This window comes from Sus scrofa, chromosome 13 (assembly GCF_054392235.1).
Source record: "Sus scrofa isolate SSC_HxYL_T2T_F1_AM1 chromosome 13, Sscrofa_HxYL_maternal_Yorkshire_Landrace_v2.0, whole genome shotgun sequence".
Lineage (NCBI taxonomy): Eukaryota > Metazoa > Chordata > Mammalia > Artiodactyla > Suidae > Sus > Sus scrofa.
In genome coordinates this window covers 54,119,999-54,147,686 of record NC_139395.1, presented here as the reverse complement: position 1 = coordinate 54,147,686, position 27,688 = coordinate 54,119,999, and the positions used below count along the sequence as shown (strand labels likewise).

At 35.2% G+C, this 27,688-nt stretch overlaps 1 protein-coding gene across 1 annotated transcript in view; it reads left to right on the top strand.

The window, feature by feature from the left end:
- DNAH12 (dynein axonemal heavy chain 12) overlaps positions 1-27,688 on the top strand; it is a 246,824-nt gene that overhangs the window by 82,680 nt on the left and 136,456 nt on the right. The window contains exons 21-35 of the mRNA XM_084988686.1: positions 1,550-1,744; positions 3,120-3,241; positions 3,337-3,619; positions 5,876-5,995; positions 6,288-6,444; positions 6,667-6,839; positions 10,082-10,234; positions 11,049-11,288; positions 11,596-11,841; positions 12,166-12,285; positions 16,867-16,976; positions 19,799-19,982; positions 20,116-20,256; positions 23,883-23,966; positions 24,486-24,674. Of these exons, the coding sequence (XP_084844812.1) occupies positions 1,550-1,744; positions 3,120-3,241; positions 3,337-3,619; positions 5,876-5,995; positions 6,288-6,444; positions 6,667-6,839; positions 10,082-10,234; positions 11,049-11,288; positions 11,596-11,841; positions 12,166-12,285; positions 16,867-16,976; positions 19,799-19,982; positions 20,116-20,256; positions 23,883-23,966; positions 24,486-24,674 (2,517 nt within the window). The remainder of the gene's footprint in view (positions 1-1,549; positions 1,745-3,119; positions 3,242-3,336; positions 3,620-5,875; positions 5,996-6,287; positions 6,445-6,666; positions 6,840-10,081; positions 10,235-11,048; positions 11,289-11,595; positions 11,842-12,165; positions 12,286-16,866; positions 16,977-19,798; positions 19,983-20,115; positions 20,257-23,882; positions 23,967-24,485; positions 24,675-27,688) is intronic.

Sequence of the window (27,688 nt, the reverse complement as noted above, 5' to 3'; positions counted from 1 at the left end):
TCCTATGACAGTTTTAAACTTGGAAGGAAAACAGTTGGTATTATTTAACCTAATTTTAGACAGCCTAGACCCTGTTTCATGCTATGCTCTTGGAATTTGGAATTTCTATATAGCATGCTTTAATTGTATTTGTGAACAACTAGCTTGAGGGTCTTTTAGAAAAATTAATGAATTATTGTCCACTTGAGAAAAACAAATGATATTTGAGGCTATAAGGTTACTTAATATCCTTATAGTTATGTGGGTAAATAGAGAAAGCAAATAACCTGTAATAACTAATAGCTTTATCTGTAGTATCAAAATTCTAACTGGAGACTACATAAAATGGGGAAAATATAACAAGAAATGGATTTTCCCCCTGATATTTGTTGACTTCTAAATATGTGCCTCATACTGCTCTAGGGCTTCACATTTATTAACCCATTTAATTCCTATAGCAGACCCTCAAGGTAGACCCTGTTATTGTCATAGACAGGAAACCAAGGTGTAAAAGGACAGCTGCTAAATGACAAAGCTGAAACTCAAAACGAGGCAGTCTTATTTTAATTTAAGCATAAACAGTGTTTTTATAGGACACCTTGGCTTTCAGTATTGGAGAAGACAGAGTCGTGTTCTTCCAAAAGGACATAATGCCGTATTTTCCCTTGAATCAGGCTGACTGATCCTTTCCTAAGATATTGTACGTTTTGAAGAAATTTCTTGTTTAACAAGGGAGAATTTACAAGACAGATTTAAAAGTTCTCTTAGAGCTTTTAAAACAAAAATAAGAGGGAATTCCTGTTGTGGCACAGAGGAAATGAATCCAACTAGTATCCATGAGGATGCAGGTTCCATCCCGGGCCTCTCTTAGCATGTCGGGGATCTGCCATTGCTGAAAGCTGTGGTGTAGATCCCAGACACGGCTTGGATCCCGAGTTTCTGTGGCTATGGTGTAGGCGGGCAGCTGGAGCTCTGATTTGACCCCTAACCTGGGAACTTCCATATGCTGCAGGTTTGGCCCTAACAAGTTAAAAACAAAAAAACAAAAATCAAAAATCTGATGCCATTCTCATATGTATCGGATCTTAGACCATATATTTAAGAACCAAAGAGTGTTTATATGAATGACCTTTGGCTAATGAAGTTTAGTAGCATCCATGGCCTGTACTCACTAGGTATTAGTAGAACCCCACCGCATCAGTTGTGAAAAATGAAAATGCCTCCAGACATTGTCAAATGCCCTTTGGGGTGGGGGCAAAGTAGTCCCTAGGTTGATAGCTACTGTCCTAGAACAGGATATATTCCTGGATGCTTTTTGGACTTAGGATGGTTAACCTAGAAATTAGGAAATTGTTCTAAATAACTGCAGTTATTTGCAATGGTGAGTTCCAATGATTTAGGAAAACTTTAGGCCTCCTAGAGTTTTTCTAAGCCCATGTGAGATACCTGTAAATGATTTTGAGTTGTTTTGCATTGATTTTAAAAAAACAGTAAATTTTAAATATTCTTTGCCGTAATTTATATGTTTTCTTTAATAACTGGAATTTAGTATAGTGTGCTTTTCATTAAGGCCTGGGAGGACCGCTTGATTCGAATACAAGAAACAATTGATGAATGGTTAAAAGTACAAGCTCATTGGCTGTATTTGGAGCCCATTTTTTGTTCTGAGGATATCATGCAGCAAATGCCAGAAGAAGGGCGTCAGTTTCAGACAGTAGACAGACATTGGAGGGATATCATGAGGTTTTGTGCAAAAGATCCAAAGGTGAAGTGTTTGTTTTCTCTCTTTTATGGGGGGGGGGGAACCTTTATTTGGGGCTATTACAGAAAGCATTTGGCTATTATTTACAAAAATAAAACCTGCTCATTGTATACAAACTGGAAAGTTTTTAAAAATATCAGAAAGAATAAAGCATTAAAGTAATTTTACTTTTCAATTTATAAGATACACTACTCATAACTCTTTAACATATCTCCCCTCTTGTAAAATGAATAGTAAAATAAAATGAAGAGAACAAAATGGTAGGAGAGAAGGAGAAAGAGAGATAGATAGAGAGAGAATGAATATGAAAGAAGATGAGTAGCTGCTTGGGAGTGATGGGGAAAAATAAATCAGCATTCTGTATTTGGTCTAATTTGTGTGTCTCTCCTAGTGAGTATAACACCTTGTTGAGTATGATTTTAATGTTGAAATATAGACTATTTTTATACATATAGTAGACAAAGTTCATAGATGTACACTCGCTTTTTAATCTGGTATTCAGCTTAAGAAATAAAAATTTTTTTCAATGCTAGATGAAAAAGTAGCTGTGCTGGATTTATTGAGAGTCAGTAGTACACTCAAATCTGAGTTTCAAGGATTTCTCTTACATGTTGACTTTAGAACCTTTGTAAGACATTATTTCTTATGGACCAGAAGTCAGCAACTTTTTTTTTCTGCAAAGGGCCACATGGTAAATAGTTTAGTCTTTGTGAGGCAAATAATCTTTTTTTGCAACTACTCAACTCTGCCCTTATAGCAAGAAAGCAGCCAAAGACAATATGTAATTGAATGGATGTGTCTGTGCTACAATAAAACAGTTTATGGACACTGACATTTTCATGTGCAGTGAAGTGTTATTCATCTTTTAATTTTTTGAACCTTTTAAAAGTGTGAAAATAATTCTTAGGTTGCTGCACATACAAAAACTGGCGGCACAATGTATATATATATCAAAGCATCAAGTTGCATGTCCTTAATATGTATAATTTTATTTGTCAATTACGTCTCATAAAGCTGAAAAACAATAACAAAGAAGAAACTGGTAGCAGACTTGATTTAGCTCATGGGATGTAGTTTGCCAACTCATACCAGATTGTTTATAGTTGACAGTTATAAATGTAAAAATTAAATCCTACACCAACCTAGCAGACTCTTTTCACATCATTCAAAGAAATATAGGCATCTGAAATGAAAATTTGCATGACAATCATAATTTCTTTTTGTGACTAGCATCTTTGGATAAGAATATTTATGATTTATTGACAATTTTCATAAACCTTTTGTTATCTTACCATTTTTCGATATATAATATAAATTGATATTTAGGTCTTATCATTACATCTCATATATCTGACCTCAGTGAATGGGTCTCTTTTAGGTTCTTGCTGCTACTTCTTTAACAGGTTTACTGGAAAAACTGCAGAACTGCAATGAACTTTTAGAGAAAATTATGAAAGGCCTTAATGCATATCTTGAAAAAAAAAGACTTTTCTTCCCTCGGTATGGTGGATATTCAGTTGTGCTATAATTAAAAGCATTTTCTGATGTGTGATGACTTATAACTAAAGCTTTTGTATTTGCATCTTTTTCCCTAGTTTTTTCTTCTTATCTAATGATGAAATGTTAGAGATTTTGTCAGAGACCAAAGATCCACTTAGAGTTCAGCCTCATTTAAAAAAATGCTTTGAGGGCATTGCTAAATTGGAGTTCCTTCCCAATTTGGACATTAAGGCCATGTATAGCTCTGAAGGTGAGCGAGTGGAGCTGATCGCACTTATTTCCACATCTGCAGCACGAGGTGCTGTGGAAAAGTGGCTCATTCAAGTGGAAGATTTGATGCTCCGGAGTATTCATGATGTGATCGCTGCAGCCAGACTGGTGTGTTTCCTGGGTTTTACTGTCTATCCTATATTCTGTAAATGCTTTCTTTGAAGAGATTTTGAATGGGTACCAGTAAATTAACACTTAAAGATCTTACTATTTTAAGCCATTTATTATTTTTACTTTTTGTTTCTAACATTAAAGTAATAATAGTAGTAAGAATTGATAACGATATGTGATTAAGTGCTACAAAAGGAAAAAAGTATTACGAGAAAGAATAATAAGGTGTATATAATATGGAATGAGGAAGGTGGGTTATTAGTGATAGGCTCTTAGAGAAGTAAAATTGAAACTGAGAGCCAAAGGATAAGTAGGAACTAACCAGGTTAAGAGCAAATGGGAGAGCATCTAGATATCCTTTGTAAAGGCCATGGGATAAGAAAGAACCTCAGACATGGGTGTTAAATGAATAACCTAGTTTACTTATTGCTATTTACACTCAAACGATTATGTAAAAACTTAAAATGAGGTGAACAAACATTAAAGGAGGGTCCATAATATTTGAGAGAAATCTCATATTTAGGCACCACACGTACCTCACTTGTGCTAATTCTATAAAATTAATCTTGAATGATAACCTTCAGTATATCTTTGCCTTTAGGACAACAAAGAAAAAGTTGTGTAGTAAAAATACCATTAAAAAAGCATTGCAGCCAAATATCCAGCACTCGATTTCTGTGAATGAGGAATCCTTTTTCCTTCACCAAGAGCCCTATGAGACTCATCTTCTTGCAGTAGCTATTTTGTTCAGCTTCAGTTTTCCTGCAGATAAATCTTGACTTTTTCTCTCCTTTTTCTATGTATCATACCAAACAAACTAAAACACATAGAAAAGAGTCAACATTATCCATGAAAGCATTTCCTTAATCCATATAGAAATTCACCTTCTTTGTACATAGCAATGGCTCATCTTCTTTGAAACTTAGCCTTCTTTGAAACTTAGGTTAGTTTGTCATTTGCATTTATTTATAGCTATTGCTAATAAAATGCATTTTAATAATAGATAGTTATATCCTTATGTTTAATATTCTTATGTCTAAGATAGTATCATTATAATTAAAAATATAGCCTCCCTTAATATCAACTTATATTTTGTTCTGCAGGTTTTTTTTTCAGTTTTTAATTTGGATCTGCTATTATTTACTTTTGAAACAGCTTTTTTTATTTCTTTTCTTTCTCAGCCAGAGCCATAGCATGTGGAAGTTCCTGGGCCAGGGATCAAGTCTGAGCTGTAGCTGAGACCTGTGCCACAGTTGTGGCAATGCCAGATCCTTAACCCACTGCTCCACGGTAGAAACTTGAAAACAAGTTATTTTTAAAAAGATTACCCCCCAATAAATCCATGTAAATGCATTTCAAACATAAAAATGTTAGAAGAAATGACAGTATACTTTAAAATCAAAAGCACAGATTGTTCAATTGTGTATAATTGAACAGATTTATAATTGTTCAAATTATATACTTTGGTCATACAAGTTTTTAGAAAAGCTATGGACAAGCTATATCATATAAGGGTTCTAGCTTCTAGGTCTGTTTTCTACTAGATTGCATAGTTTTCTTTTCAATTAAATTTTGGTATCCGTAGTTCCCATTGTGGATCAGCGGTAATGAATCTGACTAGTAACCACGAAGATGAGGGTTTGATTCCTGCCTCGCTCAGTCGGTTAAGGATCCGGCGTTGCTGTGAGCCGTGGTGTTGGTCGCAGATGAGTCTCACATCCCGAGTTGCTGTGGCTGTGGCATAGGCAGGCAGCTGCCGCTCCAATTTGACCCCTAGCCTGGAAACATCCGTATGCCGCGGCCGTGACCCTAAAAAGAAAAAAAAAAATCTTGCATTAGTATACATAACCCATTAGACTGATTTATTTTTGAACTTTAATAAACCCTCATATCTCATTATAATAAAAGTAATATGTATGCTATATACAAAATCAGTAACTCTCCACAGCAAAGAAACAAAAATCCTATGCAAAACAACTTCCAGAAGAATCAAAAATCAAATCCTTCCAGAGATAACTGGTTATTAACACATTGGTGCTCATCTTTCCATTCTTTTGTAAATAAACAACTATTTCAAAAGTATAATTAATTTATTTAAAAATTTTCAGATCTTTTAAACAGTCATCTAAAAATTTTCATGACTATACTCTCAATTACAAATGTATCAAATATTTCACTTTTCTTTGTTAAACATTAAGCTTTTTTTTTCCTTTTGTAAACTTTTAAAGTTAGAAATGCGTTTTAATTACTCAGGCTTATCCAGAATCTGCAAGAAGAGACTGGGTTCGAGAGTGGCCTGGTCAAGTAGTACTTTGTGTTTCTCAAATGTTCTGGACCTCTGAGACACAGGAAGTTATAAGTGGTGGGACAGAGGTAAGGCATTTTTTTAAAGTAACATTCTTTTCTACATGCATGTTTTCTTTAGTTAGCTTATCTATTTTTGCAAAGGCAATCTTCTCCCCAGTTTCTACATGTGACATTAAAATTGTACAATATTTTAAAACTTTCAGTATTTTATTATGCTTAGACAAAACCACTATATTCTATAATTCATTTCTATATTGAGCTATTAAGAAGTTAGAATTGTTTTGTAAAAGAGTAAATATATAAAATACATTTTTTAGCTACTATAGAACATTAGTTTAATTGCTTTTTTATTTTGTAGGGGTTAAAGAAGTACTATAAGGAACTTCAAAATCAACTAAATGATATTGTAGAGCTGGTAAGAGGAAAATTGTCAAAGCAAACCAGGATTACTCTGGGAGCTTTGGTTACTATTGATGTCCATGCTAGAGATGTGGTCATGGACATGATTAATATGGGTATGTGACTTTTTTAAATATTAAAGATAAAATATTGATAGCTTCTAGAAATAAAGACTTATACTATAATGTATTTTTGTCTCTCAACAGAATTTATTTTATATATTTTCTATGAAATAGAAAACATTAATATTTTAATATTTGCTGTTGTATAATAAAATACCTATTTTCCATTTATTTATATTTCAGATTATGTGTCTTGTTTTACTTTATTCCCTTTAGGTGTCTCACATGATACAGATTTCCAGTGGCTTGCTCAGCTTCGATATTATTGGGAATATGAGAATGCTCGTGTTCGCATCATTAATTGCAACGTAAAATATGCTTATGAATATCTTGGTAACTCACCTCGACTTGTCATTACTCCTCTAACTGACAGATGTTACAGAACATTGGTATATGTTTAAATTATTTTAATTCACATATTAAAGATTACTTTTTGGTTTGGTGTCATATTTTCTTGTCCAAATTTAACATGGTTATCCTCGTTTTACTCTCTTATCTGTATAGTTGAATACAGCTTATCCCTTCCTCCCAAATTCCCTTGATGTGTTGTTATAGTAATGAATATTTACTTCTGGGTGCCTCTGTAGAATACAAGAGTATTTTCATTCTAAAGTTTGAAAATTGTGAGTCACTCCCATAGGGAAGAATTAGAAAAAGGAAGGTATTGGAGATTTAAAGAGGAAATCAGAGCTTTGGAAAATGGTATCAATTTTTGCAGTGGAGTTCTAGGAGGGATGACAAAAAGATGAGGAAAGTACATTTGGGCCTTAGAATTCTGAGTTAGGTTTGTTGATAGGAGAGGGGAGAGCTAAAATGTAGGCAGGTGGTGCTGAGGTCTGTGCTTGTTGGGAAGCTATGGAAGATAATGCCATGACTTTAATGGTTGTTTTGTTTAAAAAACAAAACCCTGGGAATAGGGTTGTCAGATAAAATACAGTACTCTCAGGTAAATTTGAATTTCAAATAAACAACAGATAATTTGTTAGTAGAAATATGTCCTAATTATTACGTGGGTCATACTTCTTCTAACAAACTATTCATTGATTTTCAAATTTAACTGGGCATCCTGTATTTTTATTTGCTAAATCTGGCAACCTTACCTGGGAATTGAGGAGGAGCATCAAGAAACCAATCCACCTGTTTTGAGTAAGTAAATTAAATTGAGTTCTTTGGAAGCGGAGGTGAAATTAGGATTATTGGGCAAATGATTTTCTAGGGCATGCCCTCAATAAAAACCTGTAAGTAAAGAAAGCAAGGGGAAAGCTAAGCAAAGACGTGGTTTCGGTGGATGTATGGCTTTAGCCTGATCTCACTGGGAACTTTGGAGCATGAATGGCATTAACAGAGGTACCCCCATTTAAGGCAAAGCTTTTCATTCCTTTTATTGTCATTGGCTGTGGTTCACTCTTGGGGCTAGGGGTGTAAGTTTTCAGTATTTGTGGATGAGGGAGTTCCTATTAAATGCGGGCAAATCTCAGAAGAAAAGGACAGTTGGGAGCTATTTGTAGACAGACAGCAGTTGAGAGATGGATGCAGTGACCAGTAAAGGTATGAATAAGAAGCCAGTGCATCCATAATAAAATCTTTCACCAAATCCTCTTCAAGAAGCTACCTGAGGGCCGGCCCATGTCTGTCTTGTTCTCTAGGGATGAGCAAGTACATAGTTACTCCCTAAATACTTGCTGAGTAAATAAACCTCAAGCTTTTGTGTCCTGTCTCAGACTTCACTGAAATCAGAAACTGTGAATATTTGTAAGGTGGAAGCTAGCTACTTTGAGTTGCAAAATCAAAATCACATTAAATACTTGTATATAACACTGAACAATGGAAAAAAGTCTCCTATTTACCATTCTTATTTAATGAGCTTTCCCTATTGTTTCATTTTAGTAAATGTTATTTTACTGTTTTACTATTTACTGTTTTAAAAAATACTTTTTAGAGCAATTTTAGGTTCATAGCAAAATTAAGCAGAAACAAAGTTCTCATATACCTCCGTCCTCCCCATATGTACAGTATTGGTCCTTTATTCCTATTTTATCTAAAAGGAGTTAGGTTGACAAACTCTCATAGTGGTTTTCATGAAACAAACTTCAGAGTTAAAGAGAGCTGACTGTAATTTGTATGCTTCTAAAAATTTCCAGCTATTGTTTTAATCACTGTGGGGACTCAAATGATTCAGATACTGCTGATGTTATTCTTTTTAGGGCCACACCTGTGGCATATGGAATTTCCCAGGCTAGGGGTTGAATTGGAGCTTCAGCTGCTGGCCTGAGCCACAGCCACAGCAATGCAGGATCTGAGCCGAGTCTGCAACCTACACCACAGCTTACGGCAACACCAGATACTTAACCCACTGAGCGAGGTCAGGGATCGAACCCGCATCCTCCTGGATCCTAGTCGGGTTTGTTAACTGCTGAGCCATGAAGGAAATTCCACTGATGTTATTCTTAATGAATTTAAAGACTAATTGAGAGGGGGAAAATGTATGTAATTAGCTGTAATGTTAAGTGCTAGTAAACCAGTTTTGTTTGCTTGATTTGCAGCAAGCCAAACCCTGAAATGCTGAGGTTTGCAGCAGAAAAAGGGTATATTCACAAAGCAGCCAAGCAAGGAGAAATTAAAACAAGTCTCAAATCTGCTTCCTAGAAGGCTAAGGGCTCAGGATATTTATTGGATAAATCTGTGGTATGGTGGGGAACATGGGGTAAGGTAATTGCAGACAAGACAGGAGGAAATCAGCACTCTGCATGGACAGAGCCAAGTTGCAGCCTTCTTCATGGGGTGTAAACTAAGAAAACAAATGTTGGCACGCTCTGATGGTAGTATTTTTGGCTCACTGAATGAACACTTGTCCATGCCCAGGTGGACAGTTGGTGGTCTTCACCCGTCTTAACCAGCTCCAGCTTGATTTGACACACATGACTCCAAATTCCTAAAAAAGTAACTTGCACAAGTATCACAAAGCCCAGGCTCTGTAGCCTGAGGACATGCAAGGACTCTTGGAGGACATGCAAACTTTTAAAAGTGAGTCCAACAAGCAAAGGCAGGTCATAGCTCACCATTTTTCAATGGCTAAGTGATAACTGCCCTGGGTTTCATGAGGTTAAAGGGTTAGATACTACTGGTAAGAGAAATGCAGAACAGTGCTTTGGGAGTAGAGAAAACAAAGAACATACCAAGAGTGGAATGCAATAGCCAGGGTGAATCATAGAAGTATATAATAAGTCACACTCTCTTTTAGGAGATTGCTCTCGTTGCAGCTATCCATCAGGATGGTCATTATTGATTTCTACAATCATCTCCATAAACACTTCTAATTAAACCTTTCTAATCAAATGTTAACACTTTAAGGCTGGGTTCTCTTTGTTTTTAAGGGCAAGTGGGATACATATGAAGTATTTAGAAGGTAAGATTTTTGATACATTTTTACTTTTTTAGATGCTTTGAACTGCGTTTTCTTTTACAGCTAGAAACTTGAGTTATAAAAATTAACTGAACAATGTAATTGTATTACTGCTCCTCTGAAGCTACAAATAAGACTAAATCCATTTTATAAACAATTGTACTATCATAGAGTTTTTTGTTTTCAGTTAAGCATGGATTTCTTTTCACATTTATTTATTTTTTTCAGATAGGTGCCTTCTATTTAAACCTTGGAGGTGCTCCAGAAGGGCCAGCAGGCACGGGAAAAACTGAAACCACCAAGGACTTGGCTAAAGCTCTTGCTGTACAGTGTGTGGTATTTAACTGTTCAGATGGGCTAGATTATCTAGCAATGGGAAAGGTAAAGTTATGTATTAAATGTTACAAGTTTACAGTTAGGTCTAACTGGATAAATTAAAAGCAAACTCATGTTTAAAACACTGGTTGAGTGGTTGAAGCATTACTTGAATTTTTTTTTTTTTAGGGGTAAAGACTTTTTTTTTTTTGGTCTTTTTGCCTTTTCTAGGGCCGCTCCTTCGGCATATGGAGGTTCCCAGGCTAGGGGTCTAATAGGAGCTGTAGCCACTGGCCTACGCCAGAGCCACAGCAACTCGGGAGCCGAGCCGTGTCTGCAACCTACACCGCAGCTCATGGCAACGCCGGATCCTTAACCCACTGAGCAAGGCCATGGATCGAACCCGCAACCTCATGGTTCCTAGTTGGATTTGTTAACGACTGAGCCACAACGGGAACTCCAAAGACATTGTTTTAATCCTTGGTGTTTGCTTTTATTAGGTTTAACTTTCAATTTTGACTTAAAAGTTTAAATAGGGAGTTCCCGTCGTGGCGCAGTGGTTAACGAATCCGACTAGGAACCATGAGGTTGCGGGTTCGGTCCCTGCCCTTGCTCAGTGGGTTAAGGATCCGGCGTTGCCGTGAGCTGTGGTGGAGGTTGCAGACGTGGCTCGGATCCCGCGTTGCTGTGGCTCTGGCGTAGGCCGGTGGCTACAGCTCCGTTTGGACCCCTAGCCTGGGAACCTCCATATGCCGCGGGAGCGGCCCAAGAAATAGCAAAAAGACAAAAAAAAAAAAAAAAAAAAAAGTTTAAATAATTTTTTTTTAATAAATGATCACCTTTCCTAAGATAAATCATCAATCTCCTTTTTTCTTGTCAGTTTTTTAAAGGATTGGCTTCTTCTGGTGCTTGGGCTTGCTTTGATGAATTTAATAGAATTGAGTTGGAAGTGCTGTCAGTGGTGGCTCAACAAATCCTTTGCATTCAGAGAGCCATTCAACAGAAGCTGGAAGTGTTTATTTTTGAAGGGACAGAACTTAAGCTCAATCCAAACTGTTTTGTAGCTATTACTATGAATCCTGGCTATGCAGGACGTTCTGAATTGCCAGATAACCTTAAGGTAATATTTTTAAGATTGTAAATTTAGTAATCAAAAGTAACAGCATAATCTACTCAAAATGATATAATTTTCTCTCATCTATTTGTCATCCCCTTTTACTTTTTCCATTTGCTACAAGGTAAACCTCTAAAAAAAAATGGAGTCGTAAAACTGTTAAAGTGCTACAGAAAAAATTAGAGTTAATGAAAATGTGCTGCATTGGGGGAATTAACTTGAATATCAGCATACTCTCTTGGGGTGCTTATGCTCAGCTTTAAAATGTGTTTCCTTTACGTAAATAATATATTTCATTTATTATATGCTTCAGGTTCTTTTTAGAACAGTGGCTATGATGGTTCCAAACTACGCCCTCATAGCAGAAATCTCCCTCTACTCCTATGGATTTTTGAATGCAAAACCTCTGTCTGTGAAGATAGTAATGACGTACAGGCTTTGCTCAGAGCAGCTATCATCACAATTTCATTATGACTATGGGATGCGAGCAGTAAAAGCAGTTTTAGTGGCTGCTGGAAACCTAAAACTAAAATTTCCAAATGAAAATGAAGATATACTTGTAAGTATTAAGTATTTACATTGTGAGAGTTTCAGTAGAAAGAGAATTTTTCAGCAAGGTTGATCATGAACCGTAAATAGTCAGGTAAGAGAGTTGTTGCTTTGAGCCTTTTAAGATGGGATTGAAATGATAGTTTTGGGGTTCAGTTGTTCATTATACTTTATATTAAACCAAGGACCTTTTGTTTGATAAGCAGAGTATTGGCTTTTAAGTAAGGGGATTACATGGAGCAATGTAAAAGAAACTTTGACTTTGGCAGAGTGGGGATAGGAGGAGGGCAAATACTGGCAATTAACTTATATTGCACTTTTTGGATGGTTTTAGCTTCTTCGATCAATTAAAGACGTAAATGAACCAAAATTCTTATCACATGATATACCTTTATTTAATGGAATAACGAGTGACTTATTTCCTGGTGTTAAACTGCCTGAAGCTGACTATCAGGTAAGTAAACCTGTGAGAATGACTTACTCTGCAAATAAATTCATCTGGTGACACAGCTTTCCAAGTTTTATTAATAATTATTCTGTTTGAAGGATAAACCCCTATTTTGGCCACTTTAATGAATGAGGATGAGTAAATTTTTGTACCTTATGTTAATGATACCAGGATTAACAGATTTAGGTCAAAGATAATGTTCATTGTAAGAGAAGACATATTTGATTTCCTGTCTTGTGATTTATAATATATACTATTATGTATGCTATACTATTATATATTTTAGCAGGTAGAAAAAATGATAAATTTTATTATTATACCACAGGTGATTATCGAGATGATTCAAGATATGCTAATATGTTTTTTAAATCAAAATGAAAATACAAAATTTTAGTGTTCTCTTGAGGAACTCTTGTAGTACTATGAATATAGCAATAAACTCATGGATCCATAGATTCCACCTTGAAAAATGCTGCTTGGAGTCAGTGCCGTGAGATCTGTGGCTGAGTAGCTGTGTATGTCTGCACCTGAGCTGCTGAGGAGCCAGGGTCATGGAAGAAAAATACTACAGGCATGCCTCATTTTATCATACTTTGCAATATCACATTTTTTTTTTATAACTGAAAGTTTTTGGCAACACTGTCAAGCAAGTCCAGTGGTCCATTTTTCTGACATTTGTTCACTTCTTGTTACATTTTGGTAATTCTTGAAATTTCCAAACTTTTTCATTATTGTTATATTTGTTATAGTGATCTGTGTTATTGTTATCTGTGACCTTTGATGTTACTACCACAACTCACTGAGGGCTTAGGTGATGGTTAGCATTTTTGTAGCAACAAGTTGTTTTTTTTTTTTTTTTTCCACTTTTTTTTTTTTGGTCTTCTTGTCTCCACTGCGGCATATGGGAGGTTCCCAGACTAGGGGTCGAATTGGAGCTATATCCACCATCCGACACCATAGCCACAGCAACACCAGATCTGAGCCACATCTGCAACCTACACCACAGCTCACGGCAATGCCAGATCCTTAACCCACTGAACGAGGCCAGGGATCGAACCCGCAACCTCATGGTTCCTAGTTGGATTTGTGTCCGTTGCGCCACAATGGGAACTCCAGCAAAAAAGTATTTTTAATTAAGGCATGTGCACTGTTATTTAGACATAGTACTATTGCACTTAATAGACTATAGGAGAGTTAAATATATTTTATTTGTACAGGGAAAACCAAAAATACGTATGACTTTATTGAGATTTTTTTTTTTTACTTTATTGTGGTGATCTGAGGTATACCTGTACTAAATACACCATTTTCCTTTTTAAAATGTTCTATACTACTTTGTCTTTATATTACTGACTACTTTTGGGTTTGGGGTAATGTTTATTACTCCGTTAATCTCTGTTGGTTTCTTAGTTTTACCTCAGTGGTCACTCCACAGATTTTAGTATACATCCTTGGCTTATTACAAATTACCTTAACTTTGTATTGTAAACCATGGCAGATACAGTATGACTTTAAATGGTACAATTCCCTTATTCACCCATCTCTCCCCATTGTACTACTGTGGTTATGTATTTCACTTCTACATATAAACTCCACTATACATAGGAACTTTTTGTTTTAGGTACTACTATGTGAAAAAAAGCCTTTTGTGTTTACCCTTTCTAGTTTCCCCCCACCCCACCCCCAGCAGATATGTGTTTTAAACCGGGATCTTTTCAGCATAATTTCCTTTCAGTATTTCTTGTGTATGGGGAGGGTCTTCTGGCCACAAATTCTCTCTCAGTTTTTGTTTTAAAATATTTTTATTTAGACTTCATTTTTGAAGAATATTTTCACTAGATTCAAAAATCTAGATTGGCAGAGGTCTGCCCCCACCTCTTTATCATTTTAAAGATGTTATTCCATTAATTCCTGGCTTTCATTGTTATGCTTAGAAGTTGGGAATTTTTCTTATTTATATCCCCCTAATTGTAATTTTTTTTCCCCCTCTGACTCTCTTAAACATTTTCTCTCTTTCCTTGCTTGACTACGTGCCTAGTGTTGTTTGTTTTGTACTTATCCTGCTTGGGATTTGCTGCACTTCTTGAATCTGTGGATTGATATCTTTCTCCAGAAAATTTTCAGTAATTACCTTTTAAAATATCTTTTTATACCTTATTTTCTCTCTCCTGTCCTTCTGGGGCTCCAATTACAAGTATGTTAGACCATTTTATATTGCCTCACATGTCTCTTATGCTCTGTTTCTGTTTTGTTTTTAAATTATTTTTATTATCTGCGCTTTAGTTTGGATACTTTCTTTTCTTTTTTTTTATTTTTTATTTCCCCAATACATTATTTTTTTTCTACTGTACAGCATGGTGACCCAGTTACACATACATGTATACAGTCTCTTTTCTCACATTATCATGCTCCATTATAAATGACTAGACATAGTTTCCAGTGCAATACAGCAGGATCTCATTGCTAATCTATTTCAAAGGCAATAATCTATATTTATTAACCCCAAGCTCCCAATCCATCCCACTCCCTCCCCCTCCCGCTTGGGAACCACCATCTATTCTCCATGTCCATGATTTTCTTTTCTGTGGAAAGGTTCATTTGTGCTGTGTGTTAGATTCCAGATATAAGTGGTATCCTATGGTATTTGTCTTTCTCTTTCAGACTTACCTCACTTAATATGAGAGTCTCTGGTTCCATCCATATTGCTACAAATGGCATTCTTTTATTCTTTTTTATGGCTGAGTAGTATTCCATTGTGTATATATACCACATCTTCCTAATCCAATTATCTATTGATGGACGTTTGGGTTTTTTCCATTTCTTGGCTATTGTGAATAGTGCTGCAGTGAACATGTGGGTGCATGTGTCTTTTTCAAGGAAAGTTTTGTCTGGATGTATGCCCAAGAGTGGGATTGTTGGGTCATATGGTAGTTCTATTTATATGGTTTTCTAAGGTGCCTCCATACTATTCTCCAAAGTGGTGGTACCAGCTTACATTCCCATAGTTTGGATACTTTTATTGACCTATCTTGAAATTAGTGATCCTTTCCTTGGCTTTGTCCAATCTGCTGAGAAGACTATCCAATGAATTCATTTCCCATATTTTTCAGTTTTAGTGTGTCCAATTTTGTTTTATTAAGAGATCCCATTTCTTTGCTTAAATTCTTTATCTTTCCCTCAATTTTTTGTTGTATTGTCTATTTTCTTTTATATATTTATTAAAGTTATTTTGGTGTTCTCATCTGCTAATTTTGACATGACGTCTGGGTTATCTGTGAGTTCATTTACTGTTTTTTTCCTTCTGTTAATCTACTGTTTATTCTACTGTTATTTACTGTTTATTCTACTGTTATGTTATTTACTGTTTATTTACTGTTTTTTTTCCCTACTGATCATTGGCTATTTTTTCTCTTTACTTGTGTTATGAGAAATGTATAGAAAATTACTGTAGAGGATGAACTGCTATTATTTTCCTGAAGAAAAACTGTATTTTTCCTTTGTCAGATAGCTAGATTGAGCTGCTTATCAGTTTGATCAGGATTTGACCTGAGCCAGAGGGTTTTTTTTAGCAGAATTATTGAGCTTTAGTTTACCTCTGGTTTCAAATGTCTCCAGAATGGGGATTGTCCTACTGTATGACAGGACCCTTCCTCTAGCAGCATTTTGGGATATAAGCATCCTAAGACTAAAACAATCTCTTTTGGTGTGTCTTTCTAGCTAAGCCCTTGATTTCTTTTTTCTTTTTCTTTTTCTTTTTTTTTTGAAAGTATTTAGAGAGGTTTATTAATGTATTACATAATCATTAACCAAAGAAAAATACTAATCTTTGAGATCCCCATTGAGCATGGGGAACTATTATTCTTGGGATTATTTTGTGTAAACAAATCCAAATCCTTATGTTACACAATAAGCCCTTGATTTCTTGTGTCATTTCACACTTAGCAAAAGTGTAAGCAGTGGAAAAATCAGCTTTGCATTTGAAGCTTCTCGAGTGTCAAATCTGTCACACAAGCCCACATGACCGTTAAAATATCTATTGGTTTCTCCTTACTTCAACAAAGTCCCTTAGCCTATAGCAGGCCTGATCCAGTCCCCAACCTAAGTCCATACTTGCTCTTAGAGGCAAAATTGTTGATCTGTGTTTACTTATGAAAGACTTATTCTTTTCTGAAATTGAGCTCATTTAGACTTAGTTGTATCCAAAGTGCTCCTGTATCCTTAAAATTTTTATTTTTTGTAGCATCTCCATTTCTATTTGCTACAGTGTGAGGGATTGTTTGGCATGTCCTTCTATATCCTAACTAAAGGTAGAATTTTAGGAAACACTATTAAGAGGAATTGTTTTCACACAGTATACATCCAATACAGTGGTGCACGATCATTAGTAACTTATAATGGTGAATGCTAATATTTATCAAGTATTTTAATTACATTTGTTCTTCCTCTAATTAAAAAACTTCAAGAAATAATTTATAAATATAAGATACAGTTTTCTTCTAAATGAAAAGTACATTTTTAAGACATATATAACATGATTTATAATACTGTTTTTTTGTAGATATGCATTCCATTTTTCTTTTATTTTAGGAATTTTTGGAATGTGCTTATGAAGCCTGCAAAGTACATAATCTTCAGCCTGTTAAATTTTTTCTTGAAAAAATGATTCAGACGTATGAAATGATGATTGTCAGACATGGGTAAGATGGATTAAAAATAGTATGCCATGGTTATATGTTGTTTTTAACTTAAGCTGTTAATATAACTAAAATTTGTGAACCAAAAAACTCAGCAAACTTTGTGTGCTGGTAGGCTAGGGAGCAAACCCCTAGCTGCACCCCACCTCCAAATGCCATTCCAATGGCTTAAAAACAAAGGTATATTTCTCTCGATACCTGTCCAAAAAAGGACTGGTAAGGATTGCTTACTCAGTGACCACCACAGTTTGCCCTTTTGATCACCAAATGTGTTATTCATCCTACTTCGTGCACATAAAATACACTTTTCCTTTCCCAGGGAGATAACCTAAAAGTTGCAATCAAATTGGTGAACCAGACTCACAAAGTTCAGACTCTCTAGGTGATGCATGATAGTTTGTGTATCAGGTTTGGAAACTATTCCTCTTGATCTAGAGACCTACAAACTAGAAAGTCAAGTTATCTGCTCTGCACACATCTAGCAGTATAATAGTGGGTTTACCAGAACAAGGTTATCAGAGGAAATGCTCCCATTCAGAAACTGAGGACTAGCAGACAAAGCCACTCTTGTCAGTAGCAGTTCTGAAACCTAGCTGGGCATGTGGGGTCCCAATTCCAGAGACAGACTGATTGTAAAACTATTAGAATTTAAACTTTAAGACTTCTTATTTGTAGAGACCCCTCAAGGGAGTCATAATCATTTTATACATAATTTATTGCATAGGGTGTTATTACAGTGGCTGTGGACATTTTGTATTTATAATTACATATGTTTTTTTTTCCTTAGAGGGCTTCCCCCACTAATTGTATAAATTTAAACACCAGTAAAACCTGGATCCATTTCTGCTTTATTTTTGCTCCCTGAGAGAGGCTTTCCAGTAACCTGTCCTCTGTGAAAGTTGGTTCAACCTTTTGAGAGGTCTTTCCACCTTCATTTTCTTCCCTGGTCACATGTAAGATGGAAAATAGAGGAAGTATCCTTGGGAGCCGAGAAATGTTTTACTTACTGCTTAGAGGAAGTTGAAGTCTCAAAGGTCATGATTTTTTAAAAGAGAGGATGAAAAAAAAAACCCCTTTGTATATATTATATTTCAAGCATATATAAAAATAAAGGGAATTAGAGCAGTCAACCCTCATGCATTCAGTATATCAAAGTCTTCTTTATATCTTAAACATTCGCATGTGTTTTAGCCTTCCCTCATAGTTTCTTTGTCAGTAAACTCTCAAAAAAATAATAAGCTTTTTTTTTTTTTATATTTGATTCCATGTAGCTCCATGTCCCAGGAGCCACAACTATAGTCCTTATTAAGTCATATCTTTCTAAAGCTTGTAGTGTCCTTGAATCTATCAGGCTTATTGAGAAGGACACACCTTTAATCTGTTTTCCCTAAATTATTTTACCATCTGAAATGATTACTGGAAACCATATTAATCTTTCATAGGCTTTAATAAAGTAATACAATGGCCCTATCATTGATAAAATCTTTGCTACTAGGCTGAGTAGATCTTAGTTGTTGATTTTCTCAGTTTATCTTTTACCAGTTGTAGATGAGAGTAAATCACCTCATTCAATCTCCCAAGTCTCTAAATTTCTGAACTCCCTTTGCTTTCACTTCTGCTTGAAAACTGGCCGTATTTCCCTGAGCTCATTTATTCTGTAGTTCCTTGTTAAATGCAGCCATCCGCTCCCAATATATACTAATAATATTCTGTTTACTCTCTTTTGTCCTTGAAACTGCAATGTTATTAGATACATTATCTATCTTCTGGGTTATCTCAAGGGATACATTTACCAAATATTTGATCATTGCATAATAGTAATTGCCGATCTTTTAGCCTCTGATAAGAGTTAATTTGTACCCACAACCTAACCTCTAAGCCAGTGCCACTTATTGTAGTTTTTGTTTTTTTTTTTTTTTTTTTAATGGCAAGAATACCTTTTCCCCTTCTAGGTACCAATTTCTATCAGTAAGGATGGGCTAGGTTATTCTGCAGAAACAATTAGAACCAAATCTTAGTGATTTAAAAACATTCTCATTCATACTGTTTCCATTGTAGTTTAACAGGGAGGTTCTGCTCCTCATAATTACTCAGGTCATAGGCTGTTGGAGCAGCTACCATCTCAACATTGTGGGTCTCATTTGTGCTAGAGAGAAAAGGGAGAGGTCTGTAAGGTCCTTTCTGTGAGAAGTCTCTGTAAGTGACCTCTCTGTAAGGTCACTAGCAATTATCTATCCCCTGCTAGGAAAGACCCATCATTTCCATTTATTACTCCTAAGTCACCTAGTATTCCCACATCCTACGATGTGCCAGGAGAGAGGAGATTCAGAAGTATTTGGCAAAGAGCACTATAGCAAGCAAAAACTTGAGGTGAGGAAAGTGAATCATTTCCACTCCTCTCCTTAGGAGACCCTAAGTCATTAAAAAAATTCTTTTTTTAGTATACAATTGTCAAGTTTCCATTTTCATATGGAAAATTTTTATTGTATCCTTTTGTAGATAATGTTAAGAATTTGATTTAGGGATCAATCAGTTAAGAAATTAAATGTATTTCCCTTGCATTAGTAATGTAAAGGACCATCAAATACAACCCATTTCTGGTCAGGTGATGTTGAGTATTAACATTGAGAATTTGATTTAGAGATCAGTCAGTTAAGAAATTAAATGTATTTCCCTTATATCTGAGAAAAATTAATATAATTTAAAAATTTATATGTAGCAATTATCACAAAGTAAAATTTTGTGCACCAGTATAAAGGCAAATAATTTAATTTACCATTATTTTTTTAGAATCTTTTTGTATAATGATTTCTTTTCCTTAATAGTTTTATGTTAGTAGGAGAGCCTTTTGCTGCTAAAACAAAAGTTCTTCATATGCTGGCTGAAACTCTAACTCTTATGAATGAACGTGGCTATGGAGAGGAAGAAAAGGTCATTTATAGGACTATAAACCCCAAATCCATTACTATGGGCCAACTCTTTGGACAATTTGACCCAGTGTCTCATGAGGTAATCTATAGTACAAACATTCTCCATTCTTATTAACAATGCCCATTAGGCCAAGAAATTTAAAATGTTTTTGTATTATCATTTTATAGTTTTATAAGGGAAGCTTTTCAACTCTTCCTTTTTCCCTCCTCAGTGGACTGATGGTATTGTGGCTAATACATTTAGAGAATTTGCCTTATTAGAAACACCTGACCGGAAATGGGTTGTATTTGATGGTCCCATTGACACTTTGTGGATAGAGAGCATGAACACAGTATTGGATGACAATAAAAAGGTAAATCTTCATGATTAAAAGCAAAACACTTGCACAATATGAATATACTTAACACTTTGAACCGTAAACTTAAAAATGATTAATGTAGTAAATGTATGGTTTTTAAAAAAAATGCCAATTTAAAAAAGCAAAGCAAAGCACATGCAGACATACCTAAGTAATATTATGTGTTCAAAAACCAATCGTCTTGGACTATATATTTAAAATGAAGGATGCAGCAAATTGAATAAGTTTATAAATGATCTTTTAAATGAAAACTATGCTGTAGTAAATTTTTTGCTTAATTTTTTAAAATAGAATACAAATATATTAAAACTACTGTGTTAGCATGAAGACAATAGTAAGGTAATGGGTGATAATAAATTGTTAAGTGACTATAGTTCTATAAAGTTTCTTATTTAGAAATTTAATGTTTTAGAAGTAAATAAATAGCCCTCATTTTTGGGAAAATATTAACTGTTTCAGTGCTTATGTGTGGTACATTACCGCAGAACCTGTGAGATATACAAAAGAATGAGAAAAATGGAAGTCTTCTAATATTTATTTTGAGAGATAATACATGTAAAGTATAAAATGTGCACTAAGTTTAAATTCTTTGATTGTTTTACCTATGTGTACACTCATATAACCATCATCTAAACAAAAATGCATGAAATTTATCGCATCCTACAAGCACACCTTCCCAATCAGCACACCCTTCCCAAGGCTAAATCGCTATTCTGACTTCTGGTGTGATAAGCTATTTTGCCATTTCTTGAACTTCAGGTAAAGAGAATCAAACTCTTTAGTGCTTTGCTTCTTTTGGTCAATATAGTAATCTGTAATACTTATATTGTAGTTCCATTTATTTATTTATTATCTTACTTTTAGGTCTGTATTAGTATTCTACTTGATTAATATATCACAATTTATTTTTATACTTATATAAAATAGTTATACCACTAAATACAAAAACTAATTAGCACTCAAACATATACTCCCATACTTTATCATAGGTGGTTGGTCATTTGTTCATATTCTTTCTTTCACACTGATTGAGCTAAGGTGCAGGAGAGTAAACAGACATGAAATAGTGATAATTCAGAAGAGAGGGCTTAATCAGTACAGTTAAATCTAAGGATTCAGAGCCAGGTGGAAGGATTATTTCATATTGGATGAGAGGGAAACAGGAAACGTGAACATATGGATTTGATAGTGGAAATTTGAGGGCAAATTCTTTTGATGATTTATTTTTTTCTTTGTGAAGTGGTAGGCCCTGTTTCTTTGTACACTTGTGGAGAAAGGGGAAGATTTAAGTTAGCCATTATGAAAAATGCAAAAGATTGCTTCCTAGGAAAACACAGAAGTATATCTGAGAGTTATAAAGAACCTGATAAGTTGAAGACCATGAGTTATTTGTTGTAGTGTCAAGGTCTGCCTTGAGATTTTCTCTACCAGTCTAATCCCCTTAGATATGGGTATAGATAATGTTGCTAGACTGGAAATACAGAAGGACTTTAAAGTTATTGGAATGAGAATGATAGAAGTTTTGGACCATAGGCTAGAAGCCACATAATAAAGGAAATGAAAACAACAGGGATATGAAAATCTCTATGGAAATGAAGAGTGACGATAATAGGAGTCAATGAGTAAGAGACCTGGATGGTTAGGAGGCTAAGAGAGGAGACTGGAGTGCTTGAATTTAGAATTATGTAGTGTTCCAGGAGAGAAGGTCCCAGGTGTATAAAGTGGATGGTTGGAATGGAGTAGGGGAAAATTAAGTGAAGATAAGTACTGGGGTGGCTGCCATATTGAGATGTTTCCCCTTATGAAGACTATAACGGGCCAGATTTATAGTAAAGAGAAAGAGATTGAGCCAACTGCCAAAGGCTTTAACCAAGTAGGGCTTGTCAAAGGAGTAAGTGTTGTACTGGAGTGTGGAATAGAAGTAGTTGGGAAATAGCATGAGGGAGTGAGAATAATGTTGACTTCACTTCCCAAATTTGTAGCAAGAAGGAGAATGTTTGCTGAAACAACATGGAGGAAAGTTGAAAGTATTCTAGACAAGCATTGTCAAATAGAACTTTCAGCAGTAAAATGGAAGTATCTTACATGCACTGTCCGATAAGGTAGCTACTAGACACATTTGGCTGTTGAGCATTTAAAATGTGGCTTAGTGCAATATAAGAACTGAATTTTAAATTTTATTCCAAGTTTAATTAAATAAAATTAAATATAATTTAATATAATCCACATATGATCATTAATTTTCATACTGGACAGTCCAGCACTAGACCATTAATTCATTGTACAGGTAAGAAACAGTTCCAGAAATGTTAAATGCTGTGTTGTTGAACAATGTTGTTTGATAGGGCCAAAACCGGGACTAGAGAATGATAGTGGAATCAGAGAAGAAACACTGAAAAACAAATGTAGAGGAAGAATTTAAAATATTTAATAATGAAATTAATTTGGAGTATCAACAATGTATAATGATTACCAATATTATTAAAAGTTAATGATAATTCCAAAGATAGAAGCCAAGAAGATTGAGAAGATAGGATAGCTTCTGCCTTTGGCAGAAAGGATGTAGTTGATAAATTCAGTTTTTACATGTTTGATTAAAGAGGAATGTTTTAGATTAAAAGAGACCCAGGGATCATGGTAAACACAATCCATCTGTATTCCTTGATTGCATTTTGATTTGAATAAATCAGTTGAACAGGCATTTCTTTTTTTTTTTTTTTGGTCTCTTTTTTGCTATTTCTTTGGGCCGCTCCCGCGGCATATGGAGGTTCCCAGGCTAGGGGTTGAATCGGAGCTGTAGCCACTGGCCTATGCCAGCGCCACAGCAACACAGGATCCGAGCCGCGTCTGCAACCTACACCACAGCTCACGGCAATGCCGGATCATTAACCCACTGAGCAAGGGCAGGGACCGAACCCGCAACCTCACGGTTCCTAGTCAGATTCGTTAACCACTGCGCCATGACGGGAACTCCTGAACAGGCATTTCTGATAAAACTGAGAATACTTGTGTATTGGCTGAATATTAGATGAGGTTAAGGAATTATTGATAATTTTGTCAGATGTGATAATGTTATTGTAGTTATAGAGAAAAGTCTTTATTTTTAGAGATGAATGTTGACATATTTGGATGTGGAATGCCATGCTATGTGTTATGATATTTAAAATATTTTTTAAAAATAAAAAGCAAATATGGTGAAATATTTAATTAACACTGGCTAAATCTAGGAAATGGACATGTGTGTTCATAGTATTCTCTATTCTTTGTAGTTTTTTTTATTTATAAAAGGACTTTTGACAACTTTTTAAAAGAGTATTCATGTAATTTTTAATAAAGACTTATGTTTGCATAGGATTTTACGGTTTTTTCATTATGTCATGTAAGTCCCCTCTCACCTAATTCTGTGAAAGAAAAATCATCTTTTTATAGATGAAGAGACTGAGAATCTGAGATATTATATATTTGTTACCTAATAAGTAATTGACAGAGTTAAACCAAAAATTAAGATTTTCTGGCTTCCATTCTAATACTTATTCCATTGTATAATAAGAGATACTTTAATAAATAGAATAATTTTTTATCTGAAAAGTATGAGATTTTTAAAAAATAATTATCTTTAGCTTTGCCTTATGAGTGGAGAAATCATTCAGATGTCTCCTCAAATGAGCCTCATCTTTGAAGCAATGGACCTTTCCCAGGCCTCAGTAAGTTCATAATTTAATATAACAACAGATTGTTCATTTATTCATTTGTTCACTTAGTATTTTTTATTACGTGTCGGGCAGCAAGTTAGGTACAAGGAACACAAAGATGAATAAGACACAGTGTATGCTCACTTAGGGAAGATGGGAAACATGGTAATAAATAGACATAACTGAGTATAGAGCTACATGTGAGTGCTCTAAGAATGTGGAGGGGGTGAGCATCCAGGAGGGAAATAGGTATAGGAAGACACTGGAAGAGTTTTGAGTGTGTGATATGGTTTTGAGGGGTAAAACTTTTCCAGGAAGATTGGATGGGGCTGGGTATTCCAGATCATTACAAGATGACTTACAAAGACTTGGAGCCATGACATATCTGGGGAACTGTAACTGCAAATAGTTTCATCTAGCCTATGTGATGTAGAGGAAGACAGGAAGCAGATCATGAAGGACCTTGTAAGTCATGCAAAGAAGTCTTTTTCCAGTGCCAGAATGGAAGAAGACTTGTCTTTTTTTCTGTAGCCTGCCACTATAAGCCGCTGTGGCATGATTTATTTGGAGCCCTCGCAGCTGGGATGGAAACCTCTTGTGTCTTCATGGTTGAATTCACTGAAAGGACCTCTACAGGAACCAGATCATCAAGCTCTCCTGAAAGGACTTTTTGACTGGTTAATACAGCCCACTTTAAGCCTCCGTAAGAAAAAATGCAAGGTAATAGTATAATTCTCTTGTATACTCAAGTTTCTTTACTTTCCATTCAACTTGACTAAGTCTAAGGTCAGAATGGTAGGGTAAATAACTAAAATAGGTTTCTCCCTAGACATGTTGTATCCATTTAAAAAAATCAAAATATTATGACAATCCATGATTCATATACAGTCATAAGAAAGAATATGGAGAGATCTCACATACACTTCACCAATTTCCCCCCATGGTAACATTTTGCAAGACTGTATTATAATATCACAACAAGGATACTGACAATGGTAATATCTACTAGTCTTATTTAGATTTCCCTAGTTATACTTTTATTTAAGTGTGTGTATGCATGCACATGCACACGTGCATTTATCCCTCTCTGTTTAATATTTTAATTTTAAGAATAAAAAGGGAGTTCCTGTCATGGCTCAGCAGAAACGAATCTGACTAGGATCCATAAGGATGCAGGTTCAATCTCTGGCCTCACTCACCGGGTTAAGGGTTCATCATTGTTGTGATCTGTGGTATAGTTCACAGATGTGGCTCGGATCCCACGTTGCTATGGCTGTGGCGTAGGCCAGCAGCTACAGCTCCAATTGGACCTCTAGCCTGGGAACCTCCATGTGCTGTGGGTGTGGCACTAAAAAGACGAATAAACAAATAAATTAAACTAAGAATACTAAGTATACAACATGATGATTTGATATACATTATGTGGTGAAACGTTTATCACAGTCAAGCCAATTAACATATCTCCTCAAATAGTTAAAACGTGTTTTTTTGTGTTGTATGTGCATCTGAAATCTACTCTCTTGGCAACTTTCCAGCATTCAAAACAGAATTATTAACTATAGTCATCATGCTGTACATGAGATCTCTAGACTTAATCATCCTACATAGCTGTAACTTAGTACTATTTGCCCAATATCTCCCCATTTTTCCCATCTTCCCACCCCTGGCAACCATTGTTTTACTCTCTGCTTCTTTTTACGTATTCAGCTTTTAGATTTTGCATATAAGTGAGATCATGGAGTTTTTTTCCTTTCTGAGTCTGACTTATTTCACTTAGCATAATGTCCTCAAGTTTTGTCCATGTTGCTGCAAATGGCAGGATCTTCTTTTTTAAGAAAGAATAACATTCCATTGTATATACAATCACAATTTCTTTACCCATTCATCCACCAGTGGATACTTAGGTATTTCCACATCTTGGCTATTGTGAATAATGCCTCAATGAACATGGGAGAACAGATATCTCTTTGAGGTACTGATTTCATTTCCTTTGGGTATATACCTAGAGGAAGAGTTGCTGCATCATATGTTAGTTCTATTTTTTGTTTCTTAAGGATCCTCCATACTGTTTTCCATAATGGCTGGCCCAATTTACATCCCCACCACCAGTACTCAAGGGTTCTCTTCACATCTTCACCAACACTTAATACCTCAATTTATCTTTAATAATACCTGTCTTTCAGATTATTTTCCCATATAGGTTTTTACAGAGTATTGAGTAGATTTCTCCATGCCCTTTTCATTTTTTGACAGTTTCATTTGCTGTGCAGAAAAGCTTTTTGTTTGATGTAGTCCCATTTATTTATTTTTGCCAGAGCTTTTGATGTCATATCCAAAAAATATCATTGCCAAGCCAATGTCAAGGAGCTTTCTCCCTATTATTTTTTTTCTAGGAGTTTTAAGGTTTCAAGTTTTACATTTAAGTTTAATCCGTCTTAAAAATCTTAAGTTGATTTTATGTTTATTATAAGATAAGGATTCTGTTTTATTCATATACCTATGAACATCTAGTTTTTTTAACATCAGTTTTTAAAGAGACTATCATTTCCTCATTGTATATTCTTGACACCATTGTCAAAGATCAGTTGATCTTATATACTTGGATTTATTTCTGGGCTTTCTATTATGTTTCGTTGGTTTATATGTCCATTTTAATGTCCCTACCATAATCTTTTTATTAGTAGAGATTTGTAATATAATTTGAAATCAGAAAGTGTGTTGTCTACAACTCTTAGGATTATCTTGGCTATTTGAAGTCTTTTGTAGTTCCATACACATTTTAAAATTGGTTTTTGTATTTTTGTAAAAAAAAAATGTCATTGGAATATTGGTAGGGATAGCACTGAATCTGTAGATCACTTGGGGAGTATGGACAGTTCGCCATATTAATTCTTCCAATCCATGGATACAGAATATCTTTCCACTTATTTGTGTCTTCAATTTCTTTCATTACTGTTTTAGTTTTCAGTGTACAAATATTCCACTTCCTTGGTTAGATTTATTCGTAAGTATTTCTTTTGACGTTATTATAAATGGGATTGTTTTCTTTCTTGATTTCCTTTCTGAATACATCATTGTTGATGTAAAGAAATGCAGTTCATTTTTTTTATTTTTTATTTTATTTTATTTTTATTTTTTGTTCTCTTTTTTGCTATTTCTTTGGGCCGCTCCCACAGCATATGGAGGTTCCCAGGCTAGGGGTCGAATTGGAGCTGTAGCCGCCGGCCTACGCCAGAGCCACAGCAACGTGGGATCCGAGCCGCGTCTGCAACCTACACCATAGCTCACGGCAATGCCAGATCGTTAACCCACTGAGCAAGGGCAGGGACCGAACCTGCAACCTCATGGTTTTCCTAGTCGGATTCTTTAACCACTGTGCCACGACAGGAACTCCATGGAATGCAGTTTATTTTTGTGAATGGTTTTGTATCCTGCAGCTTTACTGAATTTATTTTTTTCTGAAAGGTTATGGTCCCCCCTCCCCTATGGAGTCTTTAAAGGGTTTTCTACAAATAGTATTATGTCATCTTGAAATAGAGGTAAACTTACTTCTCCTTTTCTGATTTGCTGTCTTTTATTTCTTTTTCTTGTCTCATTGCTCTTGCTAATACTTCCTGGCACTGTGTTGAATAGAAGTGATGAGAATGGGCATCCTTGCCTTGTACCAGATCTTAGAGGAAAAATTTTCATTTTTACCCCAATATGATTTTAACTCTGGGCTTTTCATGAATGAC